At 33.3% G+C, this 20,836-nt stretch overlaps 1 protein-coding gene across 2 annotated transcripts in view; it reads right to left on the bottom strand.

The window, feature by feature from the left end:
- Window positions 1-98: 98 nt before the first annotated feature.
- The window catches only part of LOC100370435 (focal adhesion kinase 1-like), a 64,271-nt gene continuing 43,533 nt past the window's right edge, over window positions 99-20,836 (bottom strand). For both annotated transcript variants that reach the window (XM_085493278.1, XM_085493279.1), the window contains 17 exons: window positions 17,513-17,552; window positions 16,632-16,711; window positions 15,301-15,452; window positions 14,835-14,919; window positions 14,118-14,218; window positions 13,813-13,928; window positions 13,500-13,600; window positions 13,091-13,180; window positions 12,480-12,684; window positions 11,555-11,660; window positions 10,463-10,666; window positions 9,407-9,556; window positions 8,320-8,433; window positions 6,944-7,049; window positions 5,388-5,440; window positions 4,984-5,118; window positions 99-4,246 (listed from right to left, as the gene is read on the bottom strand). In XM_085493278.1, the coding sequence (XP_085349404.1) occupies window positions 3,923-4,246; window positions 4,984-5,118; window positions 5,388-5,440; window positions 6,944-7,049; window positions 8,320-8,433; window positions 9,407-9,556; window positions 10,463-10,666; window positions 11,555-11,660; window positions 12,480-12,684; window positions 13,091-13,180; window positions 13,500-13,600; window positions 13,813-13,928; window positions 14,118-14,218; window positions 14,835-14,919; window positions 15,301-15,452; window positions 16,632-16,711; window positions 17,513-17,552 (2,162 nt within the window). In that variant the 3' untranslated portion in view covers window positions 99-3,922. The remainder of the gene's footprint in view (window positions 4,247-4,983; window positions 5,119-5,387; window positions 5,441-6,943; window positions 7,050-8,319; window positions 8,434-9,406; window positions 9,557-10,462; window positions 10,667-11,554; window positions 11,661-12,479; window positions 12,685-13,090; window positions 13,181-13,499; window positions 13,601-13,812; window positions 13,929-14,117; window positions 14,219-14,834; window positions 14,920-15,300; window positions 15,453-16,631; window positions 16,712-17,512; window positions 17,553-20,836) is intronic.

Here is a 20,836-nt window from a genome sequence, read left to right as displayed (position 1 = left end):
TGATGCTTGTCGTAGTTAACACTTTTTTTTTTAGATTTTCGGTAACACTATCAATGTAAAAGATAATGATGCAAGAGGAAACACACTAATGAAACATGTCCAGTATTTACAACAGAACTTTTATTTTTAAAAAAATGCTTTAAAAACCCAAGTTAATTTCCTGACCAGAATCTATGTATGGCAAGGAATTATTGAATTCAAGTTCATTATCAAAGCAGCAAGTTTGAACTCCAAACCTAGAGATTCCAATTTGCGAAAGATTCGCATCAAGATTCAAGAGAACTGTATCTATCAACAATGCACAATATATTTGGTGAGTGTTATTTTACAAACTGCCGAAGTTAAAGCTATACCGTATTACATTTACGTTGATATGTTGCCCAAATGACGGGCAAGATTTCACTTTGTGAATATTAATACTCATTGATAAGTGTACATCTATGGTCTGAAACATGACCTCGTGTTGAATTTCAAAAGTCCAGCGTTATCAGAAAGGTGCATTGATAGAATCCCACTACTCTACGACACCCTGTGATATTTCAAAACAAGGAAATACCATAAATTCTGAAAATACAGTGCTTCCAATGAGGTATAAGGCTGTTATTTAGTGGAATAAAAAAAAATGTTCAATTTTTCGTATTTAATAATTAGTGCCATCCCACCCCCTCAATTGATTATTACACTACATTTGAGGGGGAGGGAAATATGTAAATAGAACATCAATAAACTGAAACTCAGAGCGAAGAATAGTGAAAAAATGTTTACAGCTTTCAAGACTGCTGAATTAGTAGACTCCTATTCAGATTAATTCTAGTTTTAACCGTTATCTTGCCAGCCCCATGCACTATTACAGTGACTTCACCAGATAAGGGTTAAGTGTCTGTAGCTGACAATAATCTCAGTTTTGCAGCATTTCTAAAATGAGTTAGCTGCAGAGACCAAGTAACACAAATCAGAAACAAAGAATTACATACAAAATTAGTATCTGGGAATGTAGTGCTACTGTCAGTTACTCCAAACAGCCTAAACCTGAGGATGAATTGAGACCAAAACTGATACTATATTGTATTTCAAAGTCTCCATATTCAGGTACTACTTCCAAAGAATATATATATATACCCTTTTATGAAAACATTCAAAACTCCTAAATGCCAAATAATATTGCATGAAAAGAACTTTTAAATACATAAAATAAAACATAGAAATAACATTTTTTTTTAAGATACACTATTGCAACACTATTAAAAACCTGCTGAAAATTAATTATTGAATGGATTTGTACAACAATTTTTTATGGAGAAAACAAGGTTATATTGCCAGTGCAAAACCTTTGACCTTGATTGACCTCAGTTGTTCCATGCTTTATAACCTTTGACTTTGGTTGACCTCAGTTGTGCCATGCTATACAACCTTTGACCTTGCTTGACTCAGTTGTGCCTTGCTATATAATTTTTGATCATGGCTACTTGACATTAATTGTGTATTACTATATAACCTCTGACCTCACAGGCTACGTGACATTAATTGTGTATGACTATATAACCTCTGACCTCACAGGCTACTTGACCTCAATTGTGCCTTACTATATATTGCAAAGGATTTCAAGTTCATTCAAAAAAATATTTCAAATATAATATCTTTTTTTTTCAATTAACACTAAATGCTATCTGGGTACCTATGCTGGCAAGAATGATGTTCACATATTTAATATATTCTGCATTTCCACTCCAATCAATCCCTTCTCCATAATACCCAACACCCCCTTCCATCAGTGAGATCACCCAATCTCAGTCAGTTAGAAATAAAGTCTAAAAGATCAGAAGCTGTAATTTGTCACAGGACTTCTTTTTTTTTTTTTTAGTTTTTTGTTGTTGCGCATACTGTGATATAATTTACAATGAACATATAATTAGTATAACAGGAAGTGAAATAATAACCGCAATATGCAAAATATGTCACATCTTTAGACAATGTGCGACCATACTTTCGGGACTCGCTATAATGGTGGTAGAAATATAGTGAAAGAAGCAAGTACACGTACTGTTGCTGCAATAACAATAAATGTGAAACTGTTATTCAATTATGACGGACTTTACGGACTTTACATCTTCTAACTTAGAGGTTAAAAGCTGACTGGTTCTTATTTTAGCAATAAATTTATCAGAGGCCTGGAAAAAAGGGCTATATGTCAAATTTCTCATTATCAAAATAATCTCATACAATTTGGCCATTTTAATAAAAATCTCTGTACTAAGTTGTATTTCATTTACGGTGCACACCTCAAAGTACAAACATTTTTGCAAACCATCAATTTTTTCCATAATTGGCAATTCAGCTATTTTGGTTTAAGCTAATTTGCAGTAACAATGACCTGGTCACACTGGACTAACCTACAGTGTAAACTTGTCACTAAAATCAAATTTTTTGTTGACAATATAAAAGTGTATCTGTGAATCCAGATGAAGCGTTTTGGAATAGCAATTTGAACTATTTAATCACATAAATTTGATTCCTGGCTAGTTTAACACATCGTCGTCTGAAAGCCTTCATGACTAGCCAAAATGAATGGGGGGAAAAAAACAGCGACAAGAGAACAAGATTTTATCCATCCAGCAAAGAGAGCTAAACTAAACAACAGACGAAAATATGAAGTGTTAACTAGAAAACAAACATTTGCTTGCATAATTGACTGCTTGTGATATGAATTCAATAAATTGTAAATGGTTTTCTTTGATGTATAGCCATTCATCAAATGTTAAGACATACTTATTTTCATTCTATTTCTCATTTGATGTTTCTCTTGAATCTACCGAATAAAAATCCCCTTATAAAATAGCACCCATGTTAAGTGTACCAAAAGTATTCAGCTGTATAAAAACCAAATCGATTTCTTTGAGTAATTTTTCAAGAAACCAACAATTATTCTAGTTTTATTGAAGAGTAGCCAAAGTTGCCTTGAGTGGTCAGAGAGTTAAACACAAAAACCTTACTGGACAATTATATTTCATGTGGTCTATCAGATTTTTACAGTTGTCGTGCAACTGGACAATATTCCACATCTCAGATCGTCAAATAGTTTTACAGTGGGCACAGTCAAATTAATGAAATTTTTCAACTGAAACGCGATGTTATTTATCTCAACTGTTAGACTGGTATTTGTTGGTTTGATTATTGACAAGGCTCCAAAGACTCTGTAATTGTCAATTTTATGGTTCTAAAGTTGATATTTGAAGGCAGAAATAAATTTTCCTGTTTTTTGTGAGAGTTTGAGTTGGATAAGATGTTTCCATTTATTGAGGGAAGTGGCTAACAAGTGAAATATTGAAAACCTAAAAGCACCTAAAATTCTTGATATTTTTGCCAAGTGAATGTCTGACAAATAACTGACAAATAGCAAATAAGTCTAGGGTACCCAAACATGTTTTTTCCATGAAAACAAAGATTTTTCAATTTTCATATTAGCATATTTTTGTAGTCTTTTCAGATGTAAAAATGGAAAAAAATAAAAGGTTTATAATTCAAAAACTAATTTGGATACTCTAGATTTTTTCTTCAACCAATCACAAAAAATAATTTAGCAGAGTTACATTCTAGTTCTAAAAGTGTGTTAGTTACGACCATCGTGGATTCAGAAAATTTGGAAAAGATTTGTTTTTTATGGCTAATTCATTCAAACCAGAAGGTCTTTTAGGAAAATGATATATTTGAGTGTGAACATATGTGTCCCAGTCAGTAATAGAACAAACTTTCTTATAAATATAAAAACAAAAGATTTTCCTCACTTGCCATAGGTGGCAACAGCAGAAGAAAAGGCAGTAGAAAAGTAAGAATTCAAAACACCAGATGAGTGATCTTTAAATTCAATGGCATACAGTATCTACATATTATATACAATATTCCCAGAATGCTTTGCAGTACCCTGCTAGGCAGTCGCCCCTTCCTGGTCCAAATCTAACTGAGCTTGAGCTTCAACTTGCGCCAGCAGTCTAGCAGAGTCCACCACATCCAGGAGATTTTTGGCATCCATCGCTAATACGTGTGCAGCTTTCAACATATTGCGCTTATATTCAAAGTCCAAGGTTGTACTAGCATACTTCTGTGCTAATTTCATAGAGTTCACAAGTTCAGACATATCCGAGCTCAGGACTTTGTGGGCCATCTCTACTTCTCTGTGTTTGGAAACTGGCAGTTCTGATACCACTGTGTCAACGCTTGTTAACAACTGCTTCAATGCAAACCCAACTCCCTAAAAAATAAAAATTAGAAAATCTTTCATACACTTTACACTCCTAATCATTTCACCACCAGTTTCCTCTTTTCATCACAAAATAGTCCCATTTATAGTCTGCACTTTTCTTCAGAAGATTGGGACAAAAATAGCCAATTTTTTGAGCAAAAACTGAAAATTGACTAAAATTTTGCCTGTAGGATCCAAAATTAGGGTTCATTTTTCAGAAATATTGAAGAATATGAGAAAAAAAGTGCAGAAAGACTCAAGGTCAAAAGGCTAAAGTTATTGTATTTACTTTCACTGAATATAGCCAGACAAGGTCATCGATAGTTATTGCGCCCTCGTCCACAGATTCACTTAAATGCAAACTATGTCTGGACACATTGTTGTAGTTCCCTGTTATCACAGACGAGATTTGGACCTTTAACATGGTTGACAACATATTATGCCAGGTAAACTGTATATTATACATACTATAAGAAAATTGACAATATCTTCTGGCCAGGTATCCTGTTAATTGGTTATTATACATACCTTACGATTGACAAAATACAGGCCAGGTACACTGTATAATATGCATAACATAACAAGGTTGGCAACATCTTTTGGCCTGGAAAACTGTATTTGCTACATAATTCTGGCCAAGCAAACTGAATATTGTATATACTTTTACAAGTTTGACAAAATCTCTTGGCCTGGTAAACTGTATTTTAAATCTAATTCTAGCTACGCAAACTGAATATTGTATATACCTTTACAAGATTGACAAAATCTTCTGGCCTTGTAAACTGTATATTATTTGACATCTCCATGACAGACTTGACAACGCCTGTAGTATTGTCAAAGACACTGTCATTGGTCCTGTCAATATCCAAAGTGGGTTCAATCTGAAAACATTAGAAAACAAAATTAAACAAATCAAACACTGAACTGATGCTGAACTAAAATCAACTTCGTCACAAGTTAAATCGAAGGGGGGAGGGGATGCTCATCAAGCAACCTAAATAAATGTTGAGCTGAATAACCAGGACATTAAGTTGTATTTTTAATAGAACAAATACAGTACATGACAAATTCTAGAAACTGTATGTAATTCAGACAAGTTTGTTGTTACCATGGTATTTGTTGCTATGGTACTTGTTGCCATGGTACTTACCCTACGAGGTGGTTTCTCCACTTCATTTGTACCTGAGGGATTTACGTCATTATCTGAAAAGAGAAAAGAATTGTTTATTCAACTGTGACTAGTCACTGAATTATGCTTCAAAGTTTTTCCACAGCTGGGTTATCAAAACAAATAAAGTCTTAGTATCTGAAGAATCAATCATACTCCCATCTTCTGATGGTGACATGTTTTCTCTCATGGAAATAGTTACACTGATTTATTCAGGTAAAAAGTCAGACACCCCCACCCCCACCCCCTCGCCAAAAATAATAACAATGACACTATGTATATTTAATCTTTTGAATGCCAAATTTCATCACATTTCACAAAATAAACCCCTGTATATTTGTCCCGTATTTAGTAAAAGAAACTGTAGTCAATGAGAAAATATGTCTATTTGATCCCAAATTCTCAAAGACATTATGGAAAAATACAAATAAAAAATGACAGGGAAAAATATGGCATTCAAAATGGTAAAAAAAATGATTTGGACAAAATGAAGGTTTTTTTAAACAAAACGAATAACAAAAATATAATTTCCCTGATAAAAAAGATTAGTGATGGTTCTTAAATACACTCAATATCTAAACCAGATAATTAAATCTTAAGTATACTTCGGAAAATCTTTGTTGAATTTTGGTGCAGCTGGACCCCCCCCCCCTCCAATACATTGAAAAATGTTATGTATGGGCCCCGAGTCTAAATTCCAAAAAATTAAAAGATGTGATTAAAAGTTATCAAAAAATAGATAAATATATAATATTAAGTATTTATTATTAAATATCCTTATCATGTAGTTTAATATGTATTAACTTTTACACCACCAGACTCTCACACAATTTTTTCTGCACTTTTTTTTCTAATATTCATCAATGTTTCTGGAAATGAACCCTAATTTTGAAGCCAACAGACAAAATTTGACTCAATTAAAAAAAATTTGCTATTTTTGTCGCAATCTTCTGAAGGAAAGTGCAAACTATAAATGGAACTATTTTGTGAGTTTGTGATGAAAAGAGGGAACTAGTGGTGAAAAGGTTAAACAAATAATACCAGTACGTCTTGATATATAGTTCACTGAATTTGTGATAAAAAAACAATCAGTTATGTGCTTATTACAAAATGTGTTTCACAAATTATTTTAAATTCAGTACATTCGATAAAATGAAATTAAAACCCATTCAACAATTCAGGCTTTCAGAGTCATGGAGACAAAATTGAATCACGGCTATTGCTATACATACAATGGCCTCTCACTATTAAAGTCACACATTTATGAATAAAATAACGAACAAACTCGTGGACAAAAAAAAAAAAATTGACATCAAAAACAATACATGTACATGTGCACTATGATTTCGGGAGCTATGGTGATACCCGCGACTTAGTCGCGATCGCGAGTTATTGAGGCGCGAGTTAGCGAGGGGCCACTGTATCTTGTAAGGGCAATGACCTCCATGCAATATACAGCATTATTTACAAAACCTCCAATTATGCAATATCAATACAGACACAAATGTATGTGGTCAATAACCTATATATATACTTACAACTGTGTTCTGATGTCGTAACCGGGGCAGTAGACGCAGCATTACTTGACATAGACTGATTGTATGATTGATATAAGGGTCTGGTTGCTGAGTTCTCATCGCTGCCCTGTATGAAATGATACAGAGCTTCATTTGAGTGTACGATCACACCCATGTGGTATGTGTTGCATGTGTATGCTATGAAAATAGTAGATTATGTTATAAATTCAAAACTGATATAGGTTTAGTCATGAATATAAAATCTGACTAAGAATAGAAATGACATAATCTTAGAGCACTTTACATCGCATAAAACTAATCAAATATGGAAAATGTGTTCAGAAAATACTGTAAAACCATTTATTTTCACTGACATTTCATTTCACTATTTTGATGTTTTGAGTATGATCACTGTGTTTTAATTTCATGAATTTATCAATGAGTTTTATTGTTATTTTATGCGTTCACAAAGATTTAAATTAACAGATTTTACTGATCAGTGAAAATAGCCAAATTTTCAATCCCAACTTCACTGTAATATACTGTGATTTAATGTAAAGTTTATAGTTGTGGAGTAACTAATTTTATTCTGCACTTGTCCAGATACAAAACATGTGGCATATGTTTGTTTGTTTTCGGGGGAGGGGGGGGTGCTTATTATTGTACATTACAAAGTAGCCATGCTTACAATACTATAGGTCAACATTACAAAGTACAAACTGGTGCTTTATCACAGACACACAGACTTATAGAAACAATATGAGGAAGTCATTTTGTATTTGTCAAATTGATTGGAGTGTTGCTCCCATCATAATAAGGAGATAAGGGGAACTAATCAAACATGACATCAGTTTCCTTTGTCTTAAATTATGTACAAATACGAAGTGAGGTGCATGATGGGAGTAGGATCTGACATACCATGCATGTGCATGTATTTTTGTAATTCTTCTTACAATGGATTTTCATAAACCAATCAGGGCGAATAACATTGGCACTTGAGAATTTCACCATAATTGACTTACCTAGCTAATGTCCAAAACTGAGCACATACCCTGTTCATTACCAGAACTTAACACCTACATCGTACATGACTAGAACTAAACACTTACCCAGTACATAACCAGAACAGAACACTCCCCCATTCACAACCAAAACTGAACACTTACCCCATTCACAACCAAAACTGAATACTTACCCCATTCACAACCAAAACTGAACACTTGCCCCATTCACAACCAAAACTGAACACTTACCCCATTCACAACCAAAACTGAACATTTACCCGATTCACAACCAAAACTGAACATTTACCCGATTCACAACCAAAACTGAACACTTACCTGATTCACAACCAAAACTGAACACTTGCCCATTCACAGCCAAAACTGAACACTTACCCCATTCATGGTCCCAGCTGTTGCACCCTGTAAGTTATGTTTTGGTGAGTTTGGAATGTCTCGTCTCATCTCCATTTTCTTTTGAATTTCCTTAGATTTGGATTCTTCAAGCTTCTACAGTTGGCAATGATACACAGTATTTACAATCTCATTGTTACATCATTCACTAGAAATTTCAACATTTTTCATATTTTCTACAAACCCCTCTAATTTCTACTTAAAATCTTTGATTTTAACTGACATAATTTGTTCATAAATTCAAAAACTTCAATCAAGTAAGCTTAGAAACAACTGTAAAATTGTCTATGAAATTTTAAAACTGTAGATTTAAGTAAATTTCCCTGATCGATAATAATTCCCACTACTTTTTAAGTTTGTTTGTTTGTGTTATGAGATCACCATAGCCCTTTAACCTTTTCACCACCAGTTCCATCTTTTCATCGCAAACTAACAAAAAAGTCTTGTTTCTTTAAAAGATTAGGACAAAAATAGTCACATTTTTTGAGTAAAAACTGAAAATTGACTCTTTTGGCTCTAAAATTAAGGTTCATTTCCAGAAATATCTTGTGGTAGAAAGGTTAAGCATGTTTCAAACCACAGACAATCTATCAGATCAATAGGCTTAATTACAGATCTAGAAGCCCCAGCTTTTACATGGGCTGATACTAGAAAGAAAGAAATTACCATCCTAAGGACATTCACTACTCTCAGCACACTGGACGGAAGTTTTTTTTTCGTTCCTATATCATAGTCTGGACAGAAAGTATTATAATTTTTACTTTTGAGTAAATCATCGGTGGATGTTTTCAAACGACAACCTTACCCAAGTGATAAATGCACGTAGACCCCACCCCCCAACACCCTTGACTTAAAAGTGTAACTACACTGTAATATAATGAACACCTTTATAAAGAATTTCTTGATATAATGAACACATAGCATGTCTCTCGCTCACAACAAACCCAATGTATTATGTGCTCATTATAGTGCACATTTCACTATAACAAACTAAGTGTATGACTCCCGAAGAGTTCGTAATAACGAGGCTACAGTGTAATATTAAGTCCATATAGAAGAATTGACTTACAAAGAGAGACTTTTCTTCACCAGCCAGCCACCTGGAATCCTCTTCTGACTGTTTCTGTTGTTCTTGTAATTGCTGTTCCAGCATCTGATGTTCTAATTCTCTCATCCGGACTTGATGTTGTTTATGCTGTATTTCAAGATCTTGCAGCTCCTGAGTTTGATATTCACACAAAATAGAATTTAGTAAACAATACATATATCATATGAATTTTGAATGTAATCTGTCACGACTAGTCAGAGAATAGAGCTATTGAACAGCATTCTTTGAACTAAAATGCTAACAAGTCAGTCATTTTTATTCTGATCTGCAAAACAAAATGACATACATCAAAGGTTCCATAAAATCAAAAACATGTATGTACGAAGTTATAAACAAAATACATGATACAAATGAAATCTGGTTTGGAAATGACAGAAATGCTTCATTTTGATATTTTTTTTTTGTTATCATTAAAATTTTTAAAGTGACATGCATCAAGTTTCCATAACTTCTAATGTATGTAACAAAGTGTAAACAAAATACACGATATACCAGAGATCTGCTTCTGAAATGACTGAAATGCTTGATTTTGATGATTTTTTACCACTATAATGGTTGCCAATGAGCCATTTTCAATCAGATTACACACAAGAATGTCTGATATATATATATATATACCGGTATATGAAGTTTGAACATGATCTGTCCAGGCATGTCAGAGATAAATTTGTGAAAAGACGTAAGTTAGGGACTAAATAGTTGTATATGCTATTTGATCCAATACCAGCAATCCTATACTTGTCTTCAGTGCTGTATGATAATTTAAAAATTTACTAAAAAAAATAATCACGATTCTGGGATTGTATGTTATTGCCAAAGAAATTTTCATTTGTATAAAATATTGTAATTTTTACTGACATCCAAAGTTTATCTCTTGAAAATTTAAAGTTTATTACAAAACACATATTTTTAAATACCCACATAATGCAGGACTTATGCTAACAATTTTTTTTAAGCAGGCTAAGGGGCCACATATTTTCTTGCATTCCTGAGGAGTTGTGATGACATATTTATTACCTGTGCAGTAAGTGGTCTGTTTGGTGAGTCGGGCCGACCAAATGACCCGCCTGATAGCCTTGACCCTGAGTGTCTTCTGGGAGGGGTTTGATAATGCGACTGAGATGGAGGGGGTTGATAATGATCGCTACCTCCACTACTACCACCACTGTCAAATGTAGGTACAGGACTTGACGATGTTGGAGGGAAACCTGGTCTTGATGGCTGTAACAGAAATAGGTGATTTTTTGTTCAACTGCTAAATCTCAAAATTGAACAATTTGATTTTGAACTTGAATTTCTTTATTTCGTAGCTCACATCAAAAGGCCAATCATTGACAGGGGAATATTGCGTTTGAATACCTTACTTCATCGAAATCATCAAATGTGTACAGCACATTATTAATCATGAAAATATCCCCCACAATATTTTCGCATTTGTCGAATCCCACGTGATGTTTGACGCCACTACGACGCTATGACCTTTGTTTGTGCTGTTTTTACGCTAGATTTCACGCATAACACATGATCTCGCAGTGAACCAAAAATGATCTATTAAAATCGCATGGATTTTTGTCAGCACAAAAATGGTTAAAGAAACTGTAACATATAACTGTATATTTTAGGATAACAGTAATTATATGCAAAAACTCTAAAGACTTGTATATTCTACTACCCCGGTAGCTTAGATTATAAGTGACAATATTCCATGTTTAGCTGTAATGCTAGTAAAATCTCATCACAGTCTAAGATTTGATTGGTTGAATGAAAATGTAAAAATTGTCATTCATCTGTGATCATGTGATTCCATATATCCAATGAACATAGAATATTTTTATTTCCTGAGTTTTTTATTTCCAATAGTTTGTGACATTTGAATAGATCTGAATAAGATATTACTAGGCAATCATGGGATGATGTCATATATATTATAAATATTCTACAAATGAACAACAGCGGTTGAAATTGAAAGCTGCTTTTCAACAGATCAGAATTTTTGTTCCTCTTTTTAACAGATTAAAGCAGGTGAAACATAAGAACAAAATGGAGACTGAGTTCATAACCGTAACAATAGCTTTCCTCTAGTGAGAGCAAAAAACTATGCTGTCTCACCTTAGGAGGTGGGTCCTCAGATACCCCCATAGTAAATGCTGCCGCCCTTCTAGTCTCCATGCGTACCCTGTCTTCTTGTCGTTCTTTTTCTTCTACAAGAATTTCACTGTAAATGAAAAAAAAAAAATACTGATAACGGCTCTTTAAGAACCAATGTCAATGTACACAAAATATAACTGCATATTTTTTTCCCCCATTATTTAAAAAAAAATAGTCATTAAGGAATTGGAAAATGCTGTCAATCTCATGAATTTTGATTAAAGGTTAAATAACAAAAGTTCTATGCAGATATATTGATAAATATTGATCATGCTTGAAAGTGGAAATATGAAATGATTCATATTGAAGATGATTTCTACCTCAAGGTAGAAGTAAGTTGCTGATTTTTTTTTCTTACAGAATTTTTACTCCATTATGTTCTATAACAAATACAGCCCCATTGCTTTAATATATTCATGCCATCCATTATAACTAAACCCCTAGCTCAGAATAAATGACTACCATATTTGTTCTATGAGAAGCAAATTCCTCATAGAAGTGCACACAAAAATTGCATACATGTATATGCATGACTTAAAGTAGGAATGGTGTCACCTGCGCACACGCAAGAATTGAGTCCTAAGCGATGATAACAATACACACTAAAAACGCAAGGACTTATGGGTAGACAGTTATTTGTAAACAATGACACGCTATGGCCATCTGACACATGTGCATGTGACAACTTCCTCGCTTTAATTTGCTATACACCACTGTTATCTATGTAAGCATATGTAAATATCACCATACGGTAATCATAAATTGTGCACATTCACTGCAATAGAGTTCACTGTGCTGTCCATTACATATGAAGCAATATCTGCATGGGCTCCAATGTATTAACAGAGTAGCTGAAAACAAAATTGTCTCAAGTGTTTCTACTTACTTTAATCTATTTTTAAGATCTTGAAATGGAGGTCTTTTTGAAGGTTCATACGACCAGCATAGTGTCATAACACTATACAGTGTGGGTGGACACTCTGGCGGCATTGCGAGTCGCTCACCGTTCTCTATTTTACCGATGACATCATTGTTTTTAACGCCTTGGAAGGGTTTCACTCCCAGCATTAGAATCTCCCACATACATACACCTAGACACACATCAAAGGTGAAACAACAAAAAACATTAAATATTTGAAAGAAAAGATTACTGTGAAACTAATTGTACCAGTTATTTTTATACATCTGTTACCGTAACGCCACAAGTTACAGCATGCCATAATTTTGCTGTATTTTACGAGGTATTTTCATCCTACCATATTAGGAAATGCAAATTCCAAATTTGAAATGAATAAAATAAAAACAAACATGGCTGCCACCAATATGCATGTTAGATTATCAATGTGTAAATTATCAATATGCAAATCATGAGTAAAATAATTTATTTCTTATTAATGGATTCAACAATTTAAGATTTCATATGTCTTAAACTGTGTGCTTCAATTTTCTCAAATACTTGCATTTTATCTCATATAAACAACTTTTTTTTTTACTCACCAAACATCCATACATCACTAGCTGTTGTGAATCGTCTAAAGTTGATAGATTCTGGTGCCATCCATTTTATTGGCAATTTACCCTTTGAAGCTAAAAAGTAAAAACAAAAGTTAAAGCAAAAGTTGTGACCACTGGAGTGTGCGCATGTAAAATGGTAGAAACACGTCTTTGATAGCAAGTCAGCTAATTTAACTAAATTGTATGTTCGCCAATTCAAGATGTTGCCAATTCAACAAAATGCCTAATCTTTTAAATTGTAGTTGTAGTTTATCTTATTTAAATCAAGGTTCTGCTAATTCCTACTTGAAATAATTCTCTGAAATAGCATTCAGCTATCTGAAAATGTTTAACAGTACATTTTGTGTGATGTTGCAAACCATGATAGCAGACATACAACTTTTGTGTTTACCTTTATAATATGACTGATCCTCGACCCACCGTGACAAACCAAAGTCGCCTAATTTCACATTATCTTCCGCTGCAACTAAAACATTACGTGCAGCAATATCCCTGTAGACAGAAATATACAAGAGATGTAGTTACACAATGAATACTATTTCACTGTCAGACTAATCTGTTGTAACTTTCCACAGAAAGTAGTTCAGTTACATACATGCTTATTTCCACTTTCCGCAAACATTTTGCCAATAAAAGCAACCTCAGATTAAGTCTATAACATCAAGAAGATGAACATCGACAATTATACGTTAGAGGAAACTTACCTATGTACAAATTTTTTACTTTCCAAATAGGACAGAGCAGTACTGAGTTGGCAGCAATATAAAATCAACGTGGCTAAGTCTAAATCCTGCTTATTGTTTTGTAAATATGTTCTCATCTGGAAACAAGAAAGAAGATGATTTCATAAAATTTTGTGTGGTGAGGAAAACTGATATTTATATTTTTATGCGTTTCTACATAACCCCTGTTATAATAACAAAACAAACATTCAAACTTCTGTTTAACTCACAACCATAATGCAATAATTGAACTGACCAATCAGCATAGCTCATAAGCATTTTCTTACCTCCCCTAGGGGGGCTAATTCCATAACAATCCATTTAGGATCTTCTGTACAGACACCAATTAACTTAATGATATGCGGGTGATCAAACTGTTTCATTATATCTAAAAAAAAAAAATGTCTTAATTTTAATTTACAATAAAAAGAAGATAAAATAATGTAGATCCAAAATCATTATGTTCATTTCAAATTGATATTTTAACAGACTGCAGTCATTGTCAGGTTGTTCAAAACAAATACATTTAATAACTGACAATATTTAATGACAATAATGACATTTATTATGTACCTTTATCATTAAACAAAATACAAAAACAAATGAACACCACAATATATTTGACCTCTTGAACCCTTCAAAAGAGTGGCCCAATATTTTGCACATATTTATGTCTTCTATAATTGCTACTTTTGAGACAAATGAATATAATTTTCTGTTCAGCATCTTTTTATTTTGCGAAAGATAAAACAAGGTGACATCGACACTTAAATATAACTTTAATATAACTTTAATATAACTTTAACATATGGAGAGATTAATTAAAAAAAAAAATTTTGCAATTCTGCAGATACAAAAATTGTTTTAGTTTCGAGTAGTAGTAATTTCATAAAAAATCAAATGAATCATGAGACAAACTAGATAATTATGGTAAGTGTTCCAAACCGACAACAGTTACTATAAAAACACAAAAGAGAAATCAGACAAGTAAATTTTGTACATACATGCTTCCTCTAGGAACTTTTCAGCATACGCCTCTACACTGATGACTTTACATGTCTTTACTGCCACATCTATAACTTTACCATCCTGTAGGAATAACAACATATTATAGTTGAATTTGTAAGAATTTTTAGTCGAAATGGAATCTCAAAATTAAGTATAGTCAGTTATTTGGCTCCTGGGAAGAAAGAGGTCTTCAAGAGAAAAAACAACAAGATTTTATACAGTGGCTTCGGGAGATTTCTAAAAAATGTTGTGGCTCTCGATTTCCTTTGTCTTATTTTATTTATAAAATGTGAAGTTTCAAATTGGAATTCCTCAACTTATAGCAAGATATTTTTAAAAGTAATTTTTATAATTTAATATTTTCCATATCGTGCCGGAGAGTATTACTAATCGTGTCATATCGATTTAGAGGGTTAATTGGAAGTAGTCTTTGATGGGAAAATTAAATCAAAACATAATTACCATATCACTATATACACCTTGATACACATCTCCAAATTGTCCTTCGCCGATAATAGCTTGTAACGAAACGCTTTCTCTCTGTAATTCATAATCTTTGGCATCGGGCATTGCATAGTCATCATTGTCGACTATCTCGGCGTAGTCATCGTGTTCTAAAACAAAAGACAATAGTTTTTACTTTCTGAGACAATATGTACGCTTCCTTCCTGATTGTGTATGTATGAGGGTGGGAGAAGGGGAGGACAAACAAACTTTTCCCCCTGCGAACAAACTTTGAGGTATTTTTTTTAATTTCTGTAGGTGAAAGAATCAATAGCTGTCATGCTGCATCCTATTCGATGCGACATATACAACGCGTTAACAGTAAATTGTTGGTTTGAATAAAATTTGTACAGTGACTGAAAGACTGCGGTTTCGAGATACCGAGATGGGTATGATAAGAGTAATATAATAAAGTCTTATACATGTATAAACATATTAAAAGTACTCTTTATTTTTTGGAGATTATAAAGTTATTACGAGGATACCTCAAAGTATGCAAGAAGACAGTACAGCTGGAGTATCGACCAACGCGCAGCAAAGGTCGATGCGCGGCATACTGTCTGAGTGCATACTTTGAGGTATACATCTTTTCCTTCCAAGGATACATCATGGGAATGCTGAAATCCAATCAGCGAACTTCTTTGTGTGTAGTCCAGTCAAACTCTGGTGCAAGCCACGTTTGTTTTTATTATTAGAGGACGCTTATGCGCGTAATCATTCAATATTTGGAATTTGCATTTCTTTATATGGTAGGATGAAAATACCCCGTAAAATACCGCACAATTACGACACACTGTAACTTATGGCGTTGCGGTGACTGATGTATAATAATAATATTTATAGCCATGTAATTTATGTAGATAAGCTCAGGTCAAAGTCTCCATCTTAAGATTGCTAAAATCAGCATTCAGTTGTATCCACATCAATGTATGTCTTATAGAGAGCATCAAACGAGATATGTATGATAATATGATGTCATTAAAATATAATACTTTATTTTCACTCAAAATTTCAATTGGAAACATTATACAGAATATATTTTTTCTGTGATCTGTATGAAATTTATGAATAATTTGTGAGAATAAAATATTTTATGTCAAGCCACTTTGCTGAATTTTAAGTGACAATATATCAAAATCAAGTAATCCACCATGGTTAAGCACTGCCTGTTGATAAGCATCTCAATACTCCCACCATACTGATTTTTGCTGTATCCTCTTAATAACATCACATTATATTCCATGCTGGTATACAACATTTAAAGAAGCAAATTATTATCAAAAACTGACCTTGTTTGGCCGTACCCCTCTTTTTCATTCCTGACATACCACCGAGGGCACTTCTCGTCACAGACACTGCTGGGCTGGTACTGATCAACAAAAACAAAAATAACATATCATAACTGAAGATAACTTCATTTTAACATTCATTAACCAAGGTAAACTGCACTCGTATTGTTGATATTAATTACAACAATAGGACATCATGCCAGATAGGAAGATTCACAATTATTGATATACAGACTCAGGCAATAGTGTCAAAACAAAGGAATAAAGTGGACTGGTTAATGATGATGATTAATAATGCAATCAGGATCACACTGCAAAGTATCAACTTTACAGTGTGACATGCCACCAAGCACGCTTAACGATATCCTCTTTGCTGGTTCCCGGCGTCCCTCGCGAACGGCAAGTAGGACGCAGGTAACTAGTAATCGCCATATTGTTTCACTGGATCGGGATTCCGGTCTAAAGTCATGTTACTGAGTGAAGTAATTTAAAAAACATATTTGTTTTCTGTAAACAAGTCTTCATTACGCCATGCCCATACATTCTGCCTTCTTAGCCTTACATATTTGAAATGTTTCTGACATTTCTTGCAGTTTCTGTGCAAATTTATAACAAAAGAACCAGTTCTACATTCGCCCAACTTTCGAGAGTAAAAGGAAACCCCTGCTCTAGGCCATGAACGTAAGCGCTGACGTCAGGTAACCAAGAGAAATAGAACAAGCAACGAGAAAGTGACAGACCAATCAAATTGCCGGAATCGCTACTAGTTACCGGCCTCTTGTGGCTTGCTACGCCACGACATTTGAGGTGAGAACCAGCCAAGATATGCTCAAGATAACCTAATACTATTTATTTGGACAGTATTGTTACACTGTCCTTACCTGTTGTTACTTGGAAGTGAAGGCAGAGCTCTATCCATATCTGAAATAAAATCAAAAGAAATATTAAACATGATATGAAGAGTATGTAATAAAAAATATCTCACTGAAATATACAACCAATATTTAACAGACAATTGTAATGTAAATATCTAGAGACATTACTATGTATGTGGAATTAGTAGAGTGAAATGTAATGTAATGTACAGAGATGCCCAAATATGGAAATATGCTAATTAGTTAATGAATATGCAGGAGTTTTAAGAAAGTCTTCCTCTGTGCAGGACTTGCATTTGTCCAGTTTTTTAGGGGACTACTTTATTTCATGTGTCAGAATACATACATTTGTAATGACGTCACCTGATCAACCATATGTATTGATACGTATAAAAAAAGTAGTGCTATTGGTGCAGCTCAAAATGGTAGAATAAACAATAAGCTCATGAAAACTTTCTTGTTTCTTGTTTTTTTTAGAATTTTCAAGTCAAAACATGACTACATGATTACTCAGAGTGTCTAAAGCAGAAATTAGGGTTGATGCGAAAGTTTAATATTCAGGCAGTGAAATACTGAGTGGTGACCATTACAAACACTGACAGATTTCTACTGCTGTCTGTGCAATTAATTAAACATGTTAACAGAACCTCAGTCATGACCTATCATTGAATTCATGTGATGCTGATTGTTAACACAATGTTTGTTTTTTGCAAACATCGTCGTCAGTGAACTTTAGTTTTCCAGTTTCGCCAATGCTTCTAAAAAAGATCAATTCTGTGTATTTTTTTTTATCTCAATAAAATTGAATTTAGTAAAATTTGCTGAAAAATAGTAGACAGACGATGGATGATTGTTAATGAAAATATTCAAAATACAACACAAATTCACTGTTTTGTAAAAATGGTGTGACAATTAGTGAAAATTGGAATGTAACGACAACTTATTTCAGCATGTGTAATGACGCGAGGACAAATGATCCCAATTTTGAATTGTATCTGTACAAGCTTTGGCAGCATGAGAACTGAACAAGCTTATATTATTTTAGAATGTTCCTCAGAACATGTGATAGCGTGATTTGTTGTTTTAAATCACAAAACAAACAAATAAATAATACATGAAATATGTAACAATTCAATGTTAGCAGTTGTGAAATTAACGCAACATGGAAAAAAACTTTTAAATAATACTGGACTGAAATGACTGGATATTTTTACTTTAGACATTATCAAGAGTATGATCACATGGTCACCATGGCGATAAAACAAATACATCTAAATCTATAACTTTGAGTGCATTTCTACAATGGAGGTTGTCTCATCTCAGATGTGATATGTGAAATTCTTTTTTCTGTCAGCCCAGTATTACTTGAAACTGGATGGATTTAATTGGAGCAAAGACCAAACAAACAAACCGAGTATTTCTAGTATGCAGTGTTTACAGAAAGTATTGCCAACACCATAATGTTGACATCATCAAACCACGTTTAGTCATATTTGCTTCTCTATGTGTGCCATATTTGCTTCTCTATGTGTTCTTGTTAAACCTACGAAACTCCAAATATCGTTAAGAAATGCCCATGAAAAAAGCGTTATTCAAAAGAAAAATGCTCAAGGCCTCAGAGAACATTTTTCTTCTTGAATGCACCCCATACATACTGGAAACAATGTTTGTTTGTTTGGTGTTTTAGTTAATAATCAACATTCCTTACCAAAGGAGATAGGGGTGGAATAGTAAGGAAATGCTACCAAGGGAAAATAAGAAAAAATCATCAAATAAAATTATCCTGCATCTTTACAACCTATATCTGGTATTGACAATTAGACTTGACAGAGACTGCAACAATAAATTGGTAACAATGCAGGAACCAGTTCGTAACTGATGGAAACCTGACTAATCAACTTTAGACCACACAAGAAAATTTTCACTAATTTATAAGATTTTGTAGCAGTGACCAGTTCTCTTGGCTTCTTGCAGACAGACTGATTTTCGTCCATGGTATCCCTTAAAATATTAAAATCATAAAAACCTCTGACAACAATATTTAACGATTAACAATACTACAATTGCAAAATTAGCAAAGATTATTATGCAGAAGACAAAACAACAAATCATTTGCAGCCAATAGTATAGATCTTTCTAAGTCAGCATTACCAGGATACTTTTATCGAATATCGTAATTGCACCCAGGACACTCAGGGGCTTTGATTATTTAAAACATGTGCACAACAAACATAATTTTCACCACCACACTTTCTTGGCCAAATTTGTCTGCACTTTCTTTTTTATATTCTTCAATATAGAAATGAACCCTAATTTTGGAACCAACAGACATAACTTGAATCAATTTTCAGTTTTATTAAAAAAAAATTGCTATTTTTGTCCCAGTCTTCTGAAGGGAAGTGCAGATTATAAACTTGTGAATTTTTTTATGAAAAAGGAGAACTGATGGTGAAAGGTTAAAATTCAACCACCTACCCTAAATTGAAATCACCTATAACCTTCTATTGGAAATGATTATGATTATTATGCACATATTTTAAAAATCCACATCGCCTTATTGGCTGCAGAAGTTCTCTACTGTCAGGAATTTACATGTATTTGTGCAATTTGAAGATATTGAACATCTTTTTTTTGCATAACAGTTGCATCATTTCATTAGCAGTTACAAATAATTTGCATACTATTTGCATCTGATTTGCATACTATTTGCATCTGATTTGCATACTATTTGCATACTATTTGCATACTGTTTGCACAGTCTTCTGCATGTTGTTTGCATACTGTTTTTGCATCTGATTTGCATATTGTTTGTGCACCTGATTTGCATATTCTTTGCATAATATATGCATTGATTTGTATCTATTTACATTTTAATTTGCATACTATTTGCAATTAATTTACATATAATAACATTTGATTTGCAAAACACTCATAAAAATGAATAAAAAAAAATTATTCACTTAGATTAGCAGAAATTAAATTTCTAAGAGGATACTTACAAGACTCTCTTACTATGTGTAGTTCAGGTCTCCTAACGAGTGCATTATGGGAAACTAACAAGATTATGCATGTTACTATGGAAACCATGATGATGTAAGCATTAAAAGTTAGCGTACATGACAATGTAGTGCAAGCAGAAGTCAGTAATGAAGCGTGCATTCCCTTGTGCTAAAATCACTCACAAACACTTTCACAACTTATATTCTCATTTTGAGCAGGGAAGAAATTTAAACCAGACAATAGTTCTAGATACTGAAACTCACTCTTGATTTTCTGAAAGGAGCAAAGTGAAAATGCAGTCATACATGTTGTTACACAAGCCATACTGTA

This window comes from Saccoglossus kowalevskii, chromosome 18, assembly GCF_978046115.1.
Source record: "Saccoglossus kowalevskii chromosome 18, keSacKowa6.1, whole genome shotgun sequence".
NCBI lineage: Eukaryota > Metazoa > Hemichordata > Enteropneusta > Harrimaniidae > Saccoglossus > Saccoglossus kowalevskii.
This window is presented reverse-complemented; position numbering and strand designations above follow the sequence as displayed.